This window comes from Trichosurus vulpecula, chromosome 9, assembly GCF_011100635.1.
Source record: "Trichosurus vulpecula isolate mTriVul1 chromosome 9, mTriVul1.pri, whole genome shotgun sequence".
NCBI lineage: Eukaryota > Metazoa > Chordata > Mammalia > Diprotodontia > Phalangeridae > Trichosurus > Trichosurus vulpecula.
In genome coordinates, this window is record NC_050581.1 from 60,760,525 (window position 1) to 60,779,038 (window position 18,514).

Below are 18,514 nucleotides of genomic sequence, written 5' to 3' on the forward strand. Positions count from 1 at the left end.
TGACTTGTGAGGTCATGGGCTTTCCTTTCTATTCTTTAATGAAGGACAGTATCAGAAAAACAGACAAATTAAAAAAAAATAGGTTGAATATTTGTCTTTATGCCACTCTGACCTGTCTTTTGTCTTAAGAGCCCTGAGCTAGACCCTAGGGCAATATGTAAAAAGGAAGCATGGTCCAGTCTAATGGAGAAGACACAAAGCAGAATAGAAGGAAACCCAGTGGCCAGTAATCATAGTTGACATTTAGAGGTTTGCAAAGCACTTTCCTCAACCTTGTGAGGCAGATGGTGTGTTATCTCCTTTGCTGGTGAAACTGAGCCTCTGACCACATAGCTGGTAAAATTCTGCACGCCCTTCTCCAGACTCCAAATCTAGCACCTTTTCTATTTCACTACACTTCCTTATAAATCAGAAGCTACAGCCATCGGGGCTGGGACAAATCCAATCTAGAACTGAAAGCAAGGGTCACTTGGGGATTTCCAGGGAGAAGAGATTATGAAGGAGGGAGTATGAATGAGAGGGAAGCAAGCTGGCCAGGAGGGAGCAGAAAATTCAGGTGGTGAAATCATGGGGGAGGGGTCGTGCTTTAGAAGGGCTTCCCTTCCCCCTCCCATTCTTGGGACAGGAGTCAAGTATTGGGGCCTAGGTTCAAAGATGGATTTAATCTTGGGGCCAAGGACTGCAAGTCCCAGCATGCAGTGTTCCGGAGGGGTAAGGGGCATGCGGTGTATGCTGGGATATGTAGTTCTTTGGCCATCGTTCTCACTTCGAGAAATAGTTGGGCTGAGGAGTGAGAACACGTTGACCTGATTAAAGCCGTAGGGGAGTGCACGCTGCATGGGGTACGATGAGGTGAGGTGGAGGGAGAGGCTCTGGCTCCACGGCAGAGCAGCGAGAACGGGGCACTCGGGGGCGGATCAGGGTTTGAGTGACGCAAAGGTGAAAGCGTAGGTGGGCTTCCCGAGGACTATGTATAGCTAGGAGGTCCGTGAGAGGCCTGGAGTGACTGGTTTTTGGACTCAATAGGACTGGTGTGATAGGGTTGAAGATTAGGGCACAGGGTTATACGGCGATTGGGAATTTTGCAGGGGGAGCGAAGGCGGTTAGAGTGGTGGGATTTGGAGATGACAGGAAGGTGGGTGGGGTTAGGGTTAGGGATGGGTGACAGGAATAAGATGGTTTGAAGTGTGGGTCGATAACCGGAATAGGGGAAGCGAGAGGACCCGGGCCATTGTGTTAACGTCGGCTGGGGAACCCTGGAGCGCTAACCCTCGGAGCCAATGAACTGGGGCCAAGTGGGAGAGCTCCCTCCTCTCGTCTGTCCATCTGACGTCGTCCTTCCTATTAATTGGCTGCGCTTCCTACTCCGCCGAGGAAGCGTAGCGCCGTAGCCAATGACCATTGCGTTACCAGGCGTGTTGCACCCCAGGGGCGGGCGCGGATCTACGAGTGAATTTTCTGATTGGCCGATCATTGCGGGTTGCCGGGGAGAGGAACGGAGGGGAGGGAGGGGGCCGGCAGCGCGGGCGCTGATTGGCTGCGCCGCGTGCTTCTCCCCTTCCGATGATTCGGCTCTTCTCGGCTCAGTCTCCCTGAAGCGCTCGCAGCCGCCGCCGTAGTCGCAAGCGCTTCCTTCTCCCGAAACCGGAGCCCGAGCCGCCCGCCCTCCCCGCCGCCGCCTCCGTGGGAAGAGCGAGAGGGAGCCCACCCGGAGGAACCGCCACCGTCCGCTTGGGAGAGCCGAGCCCCGCCGGGCCCAGCCGCCCGCCGCAAGCCCCTCGTAGCCGTTACCCGCGCGCCGCCGGCCGGGAGACAGGCGCGCGCCATGGCCTCGGGAGCCGAGTAAGTGTCTCCCCCGTGCGCGTCCCCTCCCCCCGCGGGGGCGCGCATGGGCCCCGGGCCCCGGACCTCTGGCCGCCGGCGGGCGGGCGGGCGGCCGAGCTGGGTAGGCCCCGGCCCCGGTCGCAGTTCATGCTAGGGATGGGCCGTAGGCCAGGCGGGCCACCTCTCTCCGGCGCGCGTCCTCGAGCTCGGCCCGGCGGGCACGCGGCGCTGGGAGCCCCGGGCCCGGGCCAGATCCCGATCCTGCTGTGTCATGCAGGCCCCGGCGGCTCCCGCGGGAGCAGTGGGCGGGGGAAGGGGCCTGGCCCCGCTGGGCCTAGTCTGGCCCTCGGGCCGCCACCGCCTGCGAGGAGCGTCGGGCCCAGGACACCTGCCCTGCTCTCGTCCTCTGGGAGAACCGCGCCGATTGCGGAAGGAGGAGGATGGGGAGGTGTGCACGGGCGCCGGGGTTTTCCTCGGCTGGAGTAGGTGGTTCCTCCAGGGCCCCGGCCTGTGCAGATGCCGGGCCCAGGGCCCCCGGCCCGGGGGGACAGGCCACGTGAGCGCTGGGGCTCTCGGAACAGATTCTGGCTGAGAAGTAGGAACCAGCCTGTTAGGGGAAATTGAGTCGGCCGGGCCGCGGCGATTATCGAGGGTGGGGTGGACCTGGACTCCTTTGGGGAACGCGCGCCGGCGGTGGGGTTATGGGGAAGAAACCCCTCCACCTCGGCCAAAGCGGTGGGCATTTTGGGGCAAAAACCACTTCCTGGAATTTTGATTGGAGGTAGATTTGCTGCTTTTTCCTAGGCGGGGAGAGCCAATTGATTGGGGTGGGGCACTGCTTTGGCCCCTTTAAATGGCCTACTTCGTTGCTTCTTGTTATGCAGATGAGAAATCCGGTTTCTTTTCTCTAAGAGCTGAGATTATTCCTTTCTTCTCTCTCCCCGCCGTGGTCAGTGGTTTCAGTCTTTAGATTTATTACCCGTGGGCTCCTATACTGGCTACCTTTGAGTTCAGACTTCCACCGGTGTTGGGGGTGGAGGTGGGGACCTACCCGAGCTGCCAGCATTGTTGGTGGGAGTGCCCAGGCAACCCGGCCCCTGCGCCTCGTAGGTTCCTAGTGGTGAGGAAGGTAAACCCAGAATGGTCATTCATTGGACATCCACGATCCATTCTTATCCCAAAGCTTAGAATGTTAAAAGTTTCGATCACCAGCTCTCAGGGCTGAAAGGCAGTTTTCCTCCTCTGCCCTTCACTGCTTCCAAGAGTGTTTCAGGGTTTTCCAGCGCTGGGGCCATTTTTAATGCTATCTAACACTTGTATCGGCCTTTAAGGTTCGCAAAGTGCTTTTCCTCCTGTTCTGTGTCTGCACCACCTAGTACAGTGCCTTGCACATAGTATGCCATTAGTAAATGCTTTGACTTGATTCTCCCAACAAGCCTAGGAAGGGGAAAAGTATTGTTATCCTCTTTTTATCCATTAGGAAATAGTTCATAATTTTAATTTGAGTTTTCCTGACCCAAGTCTGGGACTCTCTACTGTAACTCCTGGTGTTTTACTGCACTTCTGTTCTTTGCCCTTTCTCCCTGAAGTAAGGCATGATATAGTAGTACTGCTTCATCACTGTAGTAATTCTCCATTGAATACCTCTGTAAGGCCACTCCCTCAGCATTTTCTTCATCATGATAGAGAACTTGTTGACTTTTTAAATAAACCTTTGGTTTTAAATCCCCACGTTGCTCTTTAGGACCCTCCTCATATTTGTGGCTTGTATCTCAGGGTTCTCTTTGGTCCTCTGAAGTCATAGAGCCCAGAGTGTGGACCCAGGATTACTCAGGTTAGGGTCTGAGTCAAGTTAAAGCTGGTGGAAGATGACACAGCATGGTAAAAGGTCAGTGCATTGGCTCTAGAGTCAGAGGACATGGGTTCAAAATCTTGCCAGTGCTTACTACTTGTGTAACCTTGGGCTAGGCATTTGGCTTCTCCAGGCTTTAGATTCCTCATCTGTAAAGGGGGATTGGACTAATGACCATACACCTTGAATCCTGTGTTCTAAAGAGCCTTCAGGAGTTAGCATACCACTTGACCCTCGGCTCAATTGACCTATTTTTCCTTCGTTCTGAGGGAGAGGCTGCCCTTGGGGAAGCCAGTCATATTGGTGGGTTATTGGTAGCTTGCAGCGCAAACTTGCCCTAGTGGCATTTTTTAAAATTGTGTTCATTCCCCTTGCCACTTTATGCTACTACTCTCCAGTTATATTAGTAAGGCAACAAGATGGCTGTGCCTTAGAGACCATTCACTTCTGGTCCCTATTGTGGGAGGGGCAGGCTGGGGAAGAGGGCCCTGCTAAGCTTTCACTGCCCCAAAGTGGCTTTAAGTCCTGCGTGGCAGTGGGCATACGGATCCTTTATCATTACCATTATACTCTGGCTTTGAAGCATGTTATCCACATTAGTTGCACAGGTGGCTTTTTCAGCTGATGGAAATGATAGTATTGGGTGCTCGTTTTATGCAGAAGAATTAACAAAAGTTATTGAGAAGGAAATGGGGGTGGGGAGAGGGGGAGAAAGAGAGACAGAGAATGAGAATTGATACCATTGGCCCCAGAAGGCATGTTCTGGGATTTAAAAGACAGTTACCATGCAAGAGACTTTTTTCCCTCATCAGTTGGGCTTAAGTTTATTTTTCTATGTCAGTCTTGATCAAAAAGGAATTGGTTGCTCCTTCCCAAAGGCCTCTCCAAATTAAATCAAGCAGTGTCCCTAAGTGCTTAGCTGATGGGTGCTGGTGTGGGACTTGGTAAGATAGTTATTGATATGCTCTCAAAGTTTTTATTTGAATTTGTATGAAGTGTGTAGAATGAGTGGCTAGTTTATCCCTGACAGCCTTGATTTTTAAGCCTAGATGAAAAGAAGAAATTCCTCACCTGTTTCTGCATTTCTTAGTTTCAACCATTTGACGTTTGACTAGTTCCATTAAGCTGTGTCTTGGGGCTCAACTTCCTGTGAAACTTCGTTGCTTAGTAGCATTTTGCTGGCTTCCAACGTGGTTTTGCGCATCCAGTGTGAACTTTTTTTCTGGAAACCTCCGACTTAATTCATTCTATTGCTTTGTTTTTTCCCAAATTTGCTAATAATTTATATAGCCCTTGGACTGGCTATTACAGTTGTGGATAGAAGCCATTAGGGAAGGCTTAAAATGGGGTCCTGACAATAGAAGACCATGGGGTATTGAGAATCTTTTTGTTGGGTTTAATCCTAGGCAGCCTGAAAGAAGGTTGGGGCCTCTCTGAGACCTGGTGCAAATTGTTACTTTAAACTTTTCTATTAGGAACTGAGGATCCTAAGGAAGTGGAAGGGACCTCAAAAGTCGTTGGGGTCAGAGAGGTTATGTGGCTTCCCAAAGGTCACACAGCTTAGGATTAAAGGCAGGAATCAAACCCATTATTTCTAATTCCAAGTCTGGTGCTCTATGCCATACATCACACGGCCTCCCCACATTTTCTGGTTTAAAGAAGTTTTCCATGTCAGGCATGGACGGGGTGAGAACCCATAATCTTTGGTTCATGAGACCAGTGCCATACCAGTTGGCCACCCAAACCTATAAGAGCTTGCCTCTCTCATAGTAGTTATTTAAACAGTGTTGTGAACAAATGGATGTGTAGCCAACAGAGTACCATTATGAACCTTTGAGGCTGCTCACAGAAATGTTTTCTTTTTTGCCCATGACTATCCATGGGGGCAGTAGACTTTTTGACCTTGTCATGTGAAATTTGTATTCACTCTTCCGTTTTTCCAGAACGTCTAGCTAGGTCTCTTGTGTTCTTTTTCTGTCTTTGAGGCAGAAACACTTGGATATTCCAGCAGTAAATTCACTGAAAACTTGTGGTGCTGGGTTTTGCATAGGTCAGTGTCCATGCTTGGTTTATGGGCTTTAAGTCTCTTGTTGTTGTGGCTGTACTCTACTGGATCGAGGGACCCAAAGAGCTTTTGTTTATGTGAGTTACAGCTGTCAGCATTTGCCGTATTAGAAATTAAAACATCTTACTATTGTGAAAATAATTGACCTTAAAGCCTCCCTGACAAGCTGAGACCCCCAAGAGTGATGTGGTCTTGGGAGTCTAACCGACCTTCCTTTTCCAGTTCAAAAGCAGATGACTTATCAACAGCCATTCTCAAGCAGAAGAACCGCCCCAATCGGTTAATTGTTGATGAGGCTATCAATGAAGACAACAGCGTGGTGTCCCTGTCCCAGGTAAGTTTATTTTGCTGATCTGTTTTATTCAGACATGCTTTATGCATTAATGGGAAGAGTGATCAGCAGGGATGTGGGCTGGGGCTGCCCGCTACTGACCAGTGGCTCTCATGCTGTTTCTAGGCCAAGATGGATGAATTGCAGCTCTTCCGAGGTGACACAGTGTTGCTTAAAGGCAAGAAGAGACGGGAAGCTGTATGCATTGTCCTTTCTGATGACACGTGCTCTGATGAGAAGATTCGCATGAATAGGGTTGTCCGCAACAACCTGCGAGTGCGCCTGGGGGATGTCATCAGGTGTGTGGGGATCCTTGGCCCTTCATGAGGGAAACCTGAAAGAGATCTGGACAGTGGGGTAGGACTAGGTAGGCACAAGTTGTCCAATCGTAAACATTCCTTCCTACCACAGAAGGGAGACTGGAGCTTCGGTTTAGGGTTCAGGTATGTTCTTGGGGAAGTCTCAGGTACCCTAAGGGCCCAGCAACCACTTTGGCGACTGGGAAGGGTGTGAGATCGGCTCCAGTAAATTCTCTAATACCATGGCTTCAAGTTGAATGTCTAACTTTCACTATTTCATAGAAAACCAGGGCTTTGTGACTTTGCTTAGGGACCCAGACTAATAGTTTTTCTTGCGGTGTCTCTTCTGCCTCTGCTTGTGCTGAGGGTTCTGTGCTTTCCTGCTGGATAGTAGAGAACTAAGGGAAGGGATATTATCCAAGAATCTGGGGGTTTTATGGTGATGAATAAAAGAGAGAGTCTGTGCATGTCAGACTTTGACCTGAGGAAAGTCAGTTAAGAAAACCAGCTGTCACAGGAAAGTGCTCATGTAGTACTGGTCATGGATGGGTGCTCTCTAGTGACCTTCTTTGCTTTCTCTTTCTGTTCCAATCAGGTTCCTTCTGCCCAATCCTTGGTTGAAGTCTTCTTTCACTGCCTTTTACACTAGGGTTCTCACTCTGTATTATTTCATCTTGGATGTCTTGAGTTACTTTCTCCTGGCTGTGAGTCTCATGTAATCTTTTTCTTAGGAGACTAGAGCTAAAGAGATCCCTTAAGCAAAATTCTGAGACACGTAGAGTGGAGGTATATTTGCATCCATACGTATAATGACTGCTATCAAGGCTCCTGTTTCTCGTGTTTAGCTTACTATTCTTTCATTTTACACCTTCTCACCTCTGGCCCAAACTTCCCTATTAAGTGAGGCCGTGAGAAGGAGGTTTAGGAGGTTAACAATTTGCCTTGAAGAGCTGCTCTTCTCTTTTTCCCATATTGCTTCCCTTGAGTGGTAGTAAGAGTCATTGTCCTTAAGCTGGGTCCCCATCTTGAATTTCTGGCATTTGCTCTCCCTCGGAGTCCAGGGCCTGGGTGTGTGATGTCTTGCTTCAGCTCCTGCCTTTTCTCCTACCCTCCCTTCCACCCCACTCTCCTGCCTCTCTTCACCTAAAGCCATCCCTGCCTTTTCTCTTTCACTTGCCATCAGCTCTCTGTACCAGGCCCTTTCCGATGCCCAGTGCTTGGGGCTGCAGTGTGGTGGGTAACGTGGAGTCTGCTTGTCATCCTCAGCATCCAGCCATGCCCAGATGTGAAGTACGGCAAACGTATCCATGTACTGCCCATCGATGACACGGTGGAAGGCATCACTGGCAATCTCTTTGAGGTATACCTCAAGCCATACTTCCTGGAAGCTTATCGACCCATCCGGAAAGGTAAGTAAGGGCTTTAGGAAATAAACTAGTAGGACTAGTATTTTCATAGCAGTGTATTGATTATAGGTAGGGTTATGTGGTGCAGATATTCATGATCTCTAGAAGATGTTTAACACCTGACCTCCTCTCTAACTTCTCACGCCCGTCTGCCCCCACTTACATAGGTATATCCTGTACCCCAGGAGAGAAATCTACCTCTTTTACTTCTCTTAGGCCAGGCTAGACCTTGATGGTGGTTGGGTTCCAGGTGGCCCTCAACACCCTTCCTAGGTAAGGTTTTTGCCAGTTTGCCCAATTCTGATTCTTAGTGAGTACATAGTTCCTCCTGCCCCCATTATGTGAAACTCTAATACTGGCCCTTCTTACTTGTTTGGTTTGAAGTCTAGACTGTTAATCATCTATGGCAAAAACTGATCATTTATTGGAAAGATTTTCTTCTATACAGGGTATCCAAGTGGCAAAGAGTCCAGATTAATGTTCTGCCCCTTAACCAAGTGTCAGGACATGGGGACCCATGTGCTTTCAGAGCTTTCAGGGTGTTAGTGGCTGAACTCGCACTTGGTGTTTTCTACCTTACTATCCATGTACTATTGTGGCCTGTAGTAACTATATACTACAATGATCCTACAGGCGACATCTTCCTTGTCCGTGGTGGAATGCGTGCTGTAGAATTCAAAGTGGTGGAGACAGATCCCAGCCCCTACTGCATTGTTGCTCCAGATACAGTGATCCATTGTGAAGGCGAGCCCATCAAACGAGAGGTAAGCTCCACGCGTGTGGTACAAGCTCATCGATCTTTTGATTGTATAGGACGATTTGAAGTGGGGTGTTGAGGAAGCTGAGTAGAGAATTCATGTGAGTAGAATGGTATGTTGGGAGTGACATGGTAGCAGTTAGAGGGGCTGAAGAGCTTCATCTTCAAGTATGGGCCCAAGCTAAGCTGCTCCTTGAGATAAGATAGCCTTCCCTGGTTCTGCCTCTCTAGTATAGAAATAAGGGCTTAGGTGTGGGCCAAGAATCAGCAGAATGCAGCCTTTGGGCTTGATGGTTTCTTGTACTGAACTCAATTGGATAGGGTAATTTTAGAAGAAACACTTGGGCACAGATACTCAGACCTCAGTGACAGTTTAGTTTCCCCAAGAATAGTACCTTCAGAAGTCTTGAGGTCTTTAGTTTCCTAGTTCTTAGCCTTTGGGTGACACTCTAGTAGAGTTGTTTTCATCAGCTGGTAGAAATAGTTGTGTTAGAGACCTTTCTAGGGGGAGATTTCCCTTGGATCCAGAACCAGGATATCTTGTGGAAATCTGTTCTCAGGGCCTTCCTTTTTTCTGAAATAATCTATACCCCCATATTCTGACATTTGACAAAGTTGAATCTTTGGTCTTGCTAATATATGTATGTATGTATATATTTCATTTCATCCAGGATGAAGAGGAATCCCTCAATGAAGTGGGGTATGATGACATTGGTGGTTGCCGGAAACAGTTGGCTCAGATAAAGGAAATGGTGGAGCTGCCACTGAGACATCCAGCCCTCTTCAAGGCCATTGGTGTAAAGGTATTTGACCTTTGGCTTCAGATAAGGCCCTGCCCAGGAAGAACAGAAGGAAGAGAGCATTTTAAAGTTGCACTTTGTGAAGGGGGAATGGAAAGTAAGAGGAAAGTAAAAAATAGTTGTTGCAGCCTTGATATCATTGTAGGGGGATAGTGAGTGGTATCCTACAGAGGTAATGCTCTGCAGTCATTTTATAAATGACTTGGGTGCATATGCTCCTGGAAATCCTGGATTCTGGTACTAGCCTGATTTTCTGAGTCTTTCAGAAGACAGAAATAAATTTGGTAATTAGAAAGGTGAGTAAAAATGAGTATGCAATTAACGGGGGCATCCCAGGGATTACACTTTGGGATAGATTGCCTGGGTAGAGGTAGAGCGTGAGTCGTGGAGTTCAGATTACAAGCTGAGTCTGATTCCACACTGATGTTTTAAGTTAATAACCTAACATAATATTTACTTAGAAGAAGTGGGATGACTGGATGCTGGGAAGTAATCTTTAGGTAAGTCCCTAATTTGAATGCTATATCCAAGTCAGGTCACTTTGTAGGATGTAGAGAGTGTTTAGAGAAAAGGATCAAAGAGAAGTACAGGAATGGAAAAATTGATCTAGGTTACAGTTTGATATTAGCCTGAAGAAGAAAAAGTTTGAAAGATGGAAAGCTCCTGAAGTACAGGAACTGTGTTTCATTCATCTGTATATTCATCACAGCCTCTTGCATGAGGTAGAGAACTCAGTAATGAATTCAGTACGTGGCATGTGAGTGGTGTGTGTGAGGGAGTACTAAGCCGTCACTCTTGTCTCTCATGTCATGGAGAAGGAAACACTAGGGCAGAGGGCAAGTCAAAGTTACCTCTTTGAGTCTTAGTTTTCTCACCTTGATGATAATGCAGGAGTCAGGTGACTTCTAAGGTCTTTTTCAACTTTTGTTCTGAATTTTTTTAATGGGCTTGGCACAATAGAGTTTATGTTTGGAAGAATTTACCCAGGATTTAATGAACACTAGAATGGGACAATGATGGAAAGTATGGAACTTGAATCCTCAGAGTTCTCTAAGATCTGTTATTTATTCTTCATGATCTAGTCAACTTGCTGAAGTCTGGGGACCAGGCCACCTTTTAGTTCTAGTTTCTGGAATCTCTGACTAAAACTTTCCAAAGTATTATGTCTTTTGAGGTTTCTTAACTCCTGAACCTCCTGAGATACAGGTGCTCATGCCCCAGAATTTTTGATACCTTTTCCCTGTCTTCTCTCCCCTTCCAGTGACTTCACTGTGAACAACTTACTCCTCTGGGCTGAATAGTGAGTCATACTGTTGCTTGTGCTACCTAAGGACTCATTCTCATTCTTTTTGTCAGGTTTAAATTTTTCATCCTGTCCCCAATATGAGGAGCCTTAGCTAAACTTCTTGAAGATAGAGAATTGAGGGAGGGAAGAAAACCAGCGGTGGGTACTAGCTTCACTCTTTAATCTACCTTGTGCCTATTCCCAGCCTCCTCGGGGCATCCTGCTCTATGGGCCTCCAGGAACAGGGAAGACCCTGATTGCTCGAGCTGTGGCCAATGAGACTGGAGCGTTTTTCTTTCTGATAAATGGTGAGTTACTTAGCTGTTTCATAGGTGTATTGGATCTGACTCTTTGTGTTGATTTCTAATGTCCTCTCAATACACAGTGTGTACACACACACACACACACACAAACACACACAGAGTTTTTCCTCTGACTCCTTCCCCCCAGGTTAGTTAAGGCTGATACAGGTGAGAATCACTGGTTCTGAAAGGAGGTATATGACATTTGCCTCCCCTAGTAGAGTGTGAATTCATTCAAATGCAAACCCTACCAGGGGAGGTAAATGGGTTATAGGCATGCGTCACAGGGCTCTTTTAATTATATTCTGTATGTCCTTGCCTCTAGAACTGTTTTCTATTAGAGTTCAAGAAATAGAGGGACAAGTAACAGTTTGGGAATGGGTGGGCAGGTAAATTAGAATTATTTCATCACCTGTCCTTGCTATATGGGAATGCTGAATTGGCTCTTTAGGGATAGTTGAGGCTGCTTCTCTGAAAGTGCCTGGGTAAGGTCAGAGAGGCCATGAAGAATCCATCATCCATTTGGGTCCTGCATCCTCTGAGGACAGAGGGAGCAGTCATAGGAAAAGTAACTTGATGTGGAGGGGGACCACATCAAATTCTCACATGGTTGTTCTGGCCAGCAAATTGTTGGCCAACTTGTCTCCTTTGACTTGCTCTCCTTAGCAGCATCTTCATCATCTCATTTTCAAAGCCGGGAAAAATGAGCAGTGTGGCTTTCATTCATGGCCTTGGCTGTTTGCCCAGGTTCGGGTCTGTCAGAGGTGGCTGGAGAGCTTCTCAGAGCCTGGCAGGGGTAGTGAACAATCCTTGTGGCTTCCTCTCCTTGTGGAGAAGAAACCATCCTCATCTTTGTTTGCACAATGCATCTCTTCAGGTCCTGAGATCATGAGCAAGTTGGCTGGTGAGTCAGAGAGCAACCTGAGGAAGGCTTTTGAAGAGGCAGAGAAGAATGCCCCTGCCATCATTTTCATTGATGAGCTGGATGCCATTGCTCCCAAGAGAGAGAAGGTATGGACTGCTCTAAGGGAGAGAGGACCCAGGTGAGGGCAATTGGGGTACGAGCTTGCCCATATTGAGCAAGGGCCTTGTGCTTTGACAGACCCATGGAGAGGTAGAACGTCGAATCGTGTCACAGCTATTGACTCTCATGGATGGTTTGAAGCAGAGGGCACATGTGATCGTTATGGCAGCAACCAACAGACCCAACAGCATTGACCCTGCTCTTAGACGGTTTGGTAATGGCCCCCTGGCATTTCTGATGAATGCTCTTCTCTCTGTGATCATAGGATCGTATGTATGATCTTAAGATGTTGGGCTGGGTAGTAACAGATTCCTGCCACTGCTTTTCCTGAAGTTCCATTCCCTTTCTCCACCTGTTTCTTCTCCCTTTTCTATCCCTTCCCCCAGATGACTTAACAATAGGAGTCCTCCCTTTTAACCTACATTTCCATTAGGGAGGGGGCAGGCACATGTGGCTAGCGCCCAGGGTTGAGTTGTGTGTATACATGCATCCCCACAGGTCGATTTGACAGGGAGGTAGATATTGGAATTCCTGATGCGACAGGACGCTTGGAGATTTTGCAGATCCATACCAAGAACATGAAGCTGGCGGATGATGTAGACCTAGAACAGGTAAGAGGAGACCTTAGGGGATAAACAGAAGGATCAGAATCTGACAGGGATGAGGGGAGAGTTTGCTGGGCTCTGTTGAAGTGGGGCGCTTATCGAGGAAGAGGTATAGCCAGAGACCTGAGCTTTGGGAGATGGACTGTAATCATTCGTGAACTTGGATGGGAAGGAAAACAATTTTGAGGTTACTTTGAAATAAGTTAACTCAACCTGGGTGTGCGATGGCAAAGGAAACATTGATGTGTGTCGAGGCCCCAGTCACTGAGAGCCCTGACTTTGGGCAGTATAAACTGTTCCCTGAGCAGTAATGGGCAGCTTGTGACTTAGAGAATAGAACAATTGAAATTCTGAAGGCAAATCTGTTAGTGCCATGTGTCCTGAGAAGGGACCCTGGAGAGAGAAATGAGCAAGAGATTGCAGGAGGCCTGGCATGCATGGAGTGTGACCAGCCTTCTCTGCACAGTGAGGAAGCGAGGGGACCGCAGGTGTGGAGGTGGGTTCTAACCAGATCGACCTTCTACCTATAGGTGGCCAATGAGACCCATGGACACGTAGGTGCAGATCTGGCAGCCCTCTGTTCAGAGGCAGCACTGCAGGCTATTCGAAAGAAGATGGACCTCATTGACCTGGAGGACGAGACCATTGATGCTGAAGTCATGAACTCCCTGGCTGTCACCATGGATGACTTCCGGGTAAGGGTACCCTTCATAATTCCTGCTTCTTTCCTTCTCCTTCTGTTCCTTTAACAGTCTTACTCCAGCTCTTTTCCTCCTGCACTAGTGGGCCCTGAGCCAGAGCAATCCTTCAGCGCTTCGGGAGACTGTTGTGGAGGTGCCACAGGTGACCTGGGAGGACATCGGTGGTCTGGAGGATGTCAAGCGGGAGCTCCAAGAGCTTGTTCAGGTGAGGGGGTCTTGAAGCCTCAGAGTTCTGCTGAATGGTGAGTAAGGCTTCTAGTACCTACTTCCCAGGGGTTGTAGTAGCAGGGGAGACTACTTTTGGGTGCCTGGAATGTAACCTAGGCTTTTCTGGTTGTGGGAGACTGGTGGTTTAAAACAAACTGGGTGACATCTGTCTTCCCAATTCCTCATATTAAAGGCTGACTCTGAGGTTTTATTTCATGTAGTATCCTGTGGAGCATCCAGACAAGTTCCTCAAGTTTGGTATGACACCTTCCAAGGGAGTCCTGTTCTATGGGCCCCCAGGCTGTGGAAAAACCCTATTGGCCAAAGCTATCGCCAATGAATGCCAGGCAAACTTCATCTCCATCAAGGGCCCTGAACTTCTCACTATGTGGTTCGGCGAGTCTGAGGCCAATGTCCGTGAGATTTTTGACAAGGTAAGCCCTGTATTGGATCAGACCTCTTACCCTATGGATTTCCAAACTGACTGGGTGGCTTGTATTTGGACTGAATTATGAAACCCATCTCACCATTGCCTAACTAAAACCATTGGATGTGGGAATGAAGGAGCTTTTGGGAGGGAGGAGGGAGGGCCTATGCAAGTGTTCATATCTCTCTATGTCATTCCTCTGTGAAGGCCCGCCAAGCTGCCCCCTGTGTTCTGTTCTTTGATGAACTGGATTCAATCGCCAAGGCTCGTGGTGGCAATATTGGAGATGGAGGAGGTGCTGCTGACAGAGTCATCAACCAGATTCTGACAGAGATGGATGGTATGTCCACAAAGAAAAACGTGTTCATCATTGGTGCCACCAACCGGCCTGATATTATTGACCCTGCAATTCTTCGGCCTGGCCGCTTGGACCAGCTCATCTACATACCCCTACCTGATGAAAAGTCCCGTGTTGCAATTCTTAAGGCCAACCTGAGAAAGTCACCTGTTGCCAAGGTGAGTAGAGAGATTGTGGTGATAAATTGACAACCACATTTCTTTCCTTACAGCAGCCTGGTGTGGTGAGAAGTAGTTCTTCTCCCAGATTGTTTTACCAAAAGAAATATTTAAGCCATGTTTGGAGTGTTCCTTGGGTAACTCTTGTGAATTCTGGTTTTGGGGTCTGGAATGGTCATTATAGAAGGGGAAATTAGGGTGAACTAGGGGAAGGAAGACCTATTTGGGACTTGAGGTCTGAGTACTGAATTTGCTATCTGTCTTTCGGCAGGATGTAGACTTAGAGTTCCTGGCCAAGATGACTAATGGCTTCTCTGGGGCTGACCTGACAGAAATCTGCCAGCGTGCTTGCAAACTGGCTATCCGTGAATCCATTGAGAGTGAAATCCGACGAGAGCGGGAAAGGCAGACCAACCCCTCTGCCATGGTAAGTCCTCTTACCCATCCTGCTTTCTCATTTAGCCAGGCTTTAAGGAACACTGAACCAGTACCGTGTTCTTGAGTCAATATAGGACTTTTCCCCCAAGGAGTTTACATTCTGATAAGGAGACCAGACACATCTGATTGGAGCTCTTATTCCTCCACTGAAAGCCTCTTTTTTTAAGTTTTCGTGCATCTTTTGTTCCATCATGCCAAGTGCTTGATCTCATCACCTCCGGCTTCCTTCTATTGCACTAATTTTTTCCATTTGAAAAAGTGCCGATCCAAAAAGAAAAAAAATCCTTGCTTTTATGTGCCTTCAAGCTATTGTTCTGTCCATAGCCCTTCACCAAACTGCTGCTATAGCTTCATTATTCACATCCTCTTCAGCCCTTTTTACAGTCTGACTTTCACCAGTGTATTTACTGAAATGGCTTTTAAGGCTATCAGCGACCTCATCACCAAACCTAGTGGCTTTTTCACTCTGCCTTTTCCTTGATCTTGATGTTGTACTTGACAGATGAACATGCCCTTCTTGATATAGCTGCCCTCCTTGCATTAAACTGGACTTTGGGGCTGTCTTTGTTAGCCTTTTTTTCTCCTCTAAATCAAGGTTCTTCTCCCCATGGCCTTATCTGTCCACTTTGCTTTCTGTCCCTTGGCTATTTTGGCCATTCAGTTTATTTCAATTATTGCTTTTATTCAGATAACTCCTACATTTGTATCTTTAATCCTGAACTCATTCTAGAGCTCCATTGTAACATATCTGCCGCATGAATTCAGTGTGAACAGAACTGAACAGCTTATCTTCCCCACCCTCACACACCCCTAAATATAGGAATATATTTTCCTACATTTATAGCATCATCATTGCCTTAGTCAACCACCTCAAAACCTTCTAGTCATCTTTGACTCTTCATTCTCCTTCACCTCCCACGAGCAGTTAATTGCTAAGTCATCTCGATTCTTTAGTGGTATCTCTTGAATCTGTCCCCTCCTTTATTCTCCCACTCCCCACCACCCTGCTTCAAACTCCAGTGACCTCCAGCCTAAATGGTCGAAATAGCAAAACACACTACTTGTCATTTCTCAATCTCATCCTGCCCTCAAGTCACTGCTCAGGTGCCAGCTGCTCTAGGCATTTCCCCAGCGGGGGAAGTGATTGCTTCCTCTCCTAAATTCTCCGAGCACTATTGTATTCTGCCACCTTCTGCCATGGATTATAGTTATTTTTGTCTCTGTCTTCTCTCCAATCAATAGAGAGATTTTTGAGGGGCAGCCTTGTGTGTGGTAGATAGAGTACTGGCCTCAGAATTGGGAAGACCAAATCTCTGAGTGGAGCCTGAATGAATCACATAACCTTTCAGTGTCCCAAACAGCTTTTTAAAGCTGCAAAGCATTTGCCAGACTACGTTGGTAGAGGGAGTTTCCTCACTCTCTACCAGCGAAATCGTAGGTCTCGACCCATGGAGAACATGTTCTTCCCCTAAATTCTAGGACACTAGAACTACTGTCTGTCTCTTCTCCCTCTCCCTCTCTCTCTCTCTCTCTCTCTCTCTCTCTCTCTCTCTCTCTCTCTCTCTCTCTCTCTCTCTCTCTCTCTCTCTCTTTTTCACACACACACACACACACACCTCTCTGATCCATACACTATGAAGCCCGAAGGGAGTTAGTTTTAGGGCAAATACTGAGATATTCTTTGCAAAGTAGTTCACTAAATAATGAAGATTATGTAGCTGCCCAGGTTGTAGTTTAAGCTGAAAATAAAAACTGAAATCAAGGAGGTTTTAGACAAGTCCCTATCTGATATAATGGATCACTACAGGGAATTTGGAGGATGTTTGGGCATCTTTGAAGACAGCATTAGCAATAGCGTCCTCACTATGTCTGTACAGCATAGTCAGACTTTGGGACTGGGAAGACCGTGGGGCTGATCTTCAGTGCCCACCTGGAGCATGGGCCTTATCTTGGGTTACCTCTGTTACTGGGTGTGAGGTGCCAGTCGCCCTGAGCTCCTTGGGTGAGAGGGGGGCAGAAAGGGAGAGCCAGGCTTGGTGAGCTCTGATAGGCCTTAACCCCTGCTCACCTCTTTCTACTGTGTAGGAGGTAGAAGAGGATGACCCAGTCCCTGAGATCCGCCGGGACCACTTTGAGGAGGCCATGCGCTTTGCCCGCCGCTCTGTCAGTGACAATGATATCCGGAAATACGAGATGTTTGCCCAGACCCTTCAGCAGAGCAGGGGCTTTGGCAGCTTCAGGTAAGAGGGATGAGACCTGTGAGGTGAAACCCAAGGTAGGGACTTGGGGAATGGCTCATAGACATTCTAGACCATTGGGAGGGAGAAAGGAAAGTGGACCAGCTAAAGAGAAATGGGATAGCATCTGTGTGCTTGGGAGTTGGTCATGCTAGGCAGGTGGTTACGGAAAGAACCTGGCCCTGGGGTCAGGACTTGCCTGGGCCCACATCCAGCTTCTAATTCTCCCTCTCCATGTGATCTTGGACAAGCTACTTACCTCCCCAGGTCTTCTTGTCACTCTTTGTCAGAGTGGGTTAGATCAGATAGCCTCCTGAGGGTGGGAGGGAGGAGGCTGCCTCTGACTGTCTCCTAATGAACACTCTCTGGCCTGCAGATTCCCCTCAGGGAACCAAGGCGGGGCTGGCCCCAGCCAGGGCAGTGGAGGAGGCACAGGAGGCAACGTGTACACGGAAGACAATGACGATGACTTGTATGGCTAAGCGGCAGCGGCTGGCCATGGAGCAAGCTGGCCAGGCCTCGGTCCCCGGGGGAGGGAGGCTGGTGCCTGAGAGGGACCGGGGGCACCCGGGGCCTGCTCCATTCCTCAGTCCGAACAGTTACGCTGCAGTCAGACTCTGGACAGGGGGTTTCTGTTGCAAAAAATACAAAACAAAAGCGATAAAATAAAAGCGATTTTCATTTGGGAGGCGGAGAGTGAATTACCAACAGGGAATCAGGGCCTTGAGCCTGCGCCATTTCTGTTGTAGTTTGGAGGGGGTACGGCGGGCGGGTGGCCTGTGTGGGGCGTGAGCGAGGGAGCCAGCGCCCAGCCCCCAGCAGTAATAAAAGCGCCTGAACTTGACTCCGTGCTGCCCGTGCTGTCCCTTCTTTCCCCTCCGCAGCAGGATAAGGGCCACAGCTGCTGGGTGTTTACATAGCAAGTAGGTTCATTTTATTTCACATGCTTTTGAGTTAATGTTGGAAAATTAAATTAACTAATCACAAGCAGTTTCTAAACCAAAAACATTGTAAAAGGACAATAAACGTTGGGTCAAAACAGAGCCTGAGTGCTGGCCCCTGCTCCTCCTTCTTTTCCCCGGAAGCCTCTTTCTGATCTTGGCCTGTACATATAGGGAGGGTGGGTACCAAGGCCGTGCCTCAAACCCACGCCACACTTGAGAAGAATTTCTTTCCAGAGCTGCTTTGGCTTCTCATTGCCTTGGCTAGGACCTAGAGTATTCCTCTTGGCTGGGGATGGAGGGACAACTGTGGCTTACTCAGTCATCATCATTCCTCCCCAGCCTGATCTGTGAAGGAGCTGGTTTGTGAAGTAGTAGCAGATGACACTCTCTTGTTCCACTGCCTATATTTCCCTGGGGGATCTAGGGTACACTCTAGAAAATGAGCCTGGATAGTGGAGGTGGACCACTGTTAGGGATCAATGCGATATGTTCTT

The 18,514-nt window shown here is 48.2% G+C and overlaps 1 protein-coding gene across 3 annotated transcripts; it reads left to right on the forward strand.

Annotated features, from left to right (window-relative positions):
• Positions 1-758: 758 nt before the first annotated feature.
• LOC118830760 (transitional endoplasmic reticulum ATPase) lies at positions 759-18,119 on the forward strand. 3 transcript variants are annotated; one of them, XM_036737680.1, is made up of 17 exons: positions 759-852; positions 5,964-6,075; positions 6,199-6,371; positions 7,638-7,780; positions 8,411-8,541; positions 9,206-9,337; positions 10,825-10,927; positions 11,799-11,932; positions 12,024-12,159; positions 12,444-12,556; positions 13,081-13,245; positions 13,334-13,456; positions 13,680-13,892; positions 14,093-14,401; positions 14,673-14,828; positions 16,925-17,079; positions 17,453-18,119. In XM_036737680.1, the coding sequence occupies exons 1-17, from the start codon at positions 848-850 to the stop codon at positions 17,556-17,558; spliced, it is 2,409 nt and encodes an 802-aa protein (XP_036593575.1). In that variant the 5' UTR covers positions 759-847; the 3' UTR covers positions 17,559-18,119. The 3 variants fall into 3 exon arrangements, with proteins under 3 accessions (XP_036593575.1, XP_036593574.1, XP_036593576.1); XM_036737679.1 differs by lacking the exon at positions 759-852 and adding an exon at positions 1,476-1,842; XM_036737681.1 differs by lacking the exon at positions 759-852 and adding an exon at positions 1,886-1,945.
• The last annotated feature ends 395 nt before the right edge of the window (positions 18,120-18,514 follow it).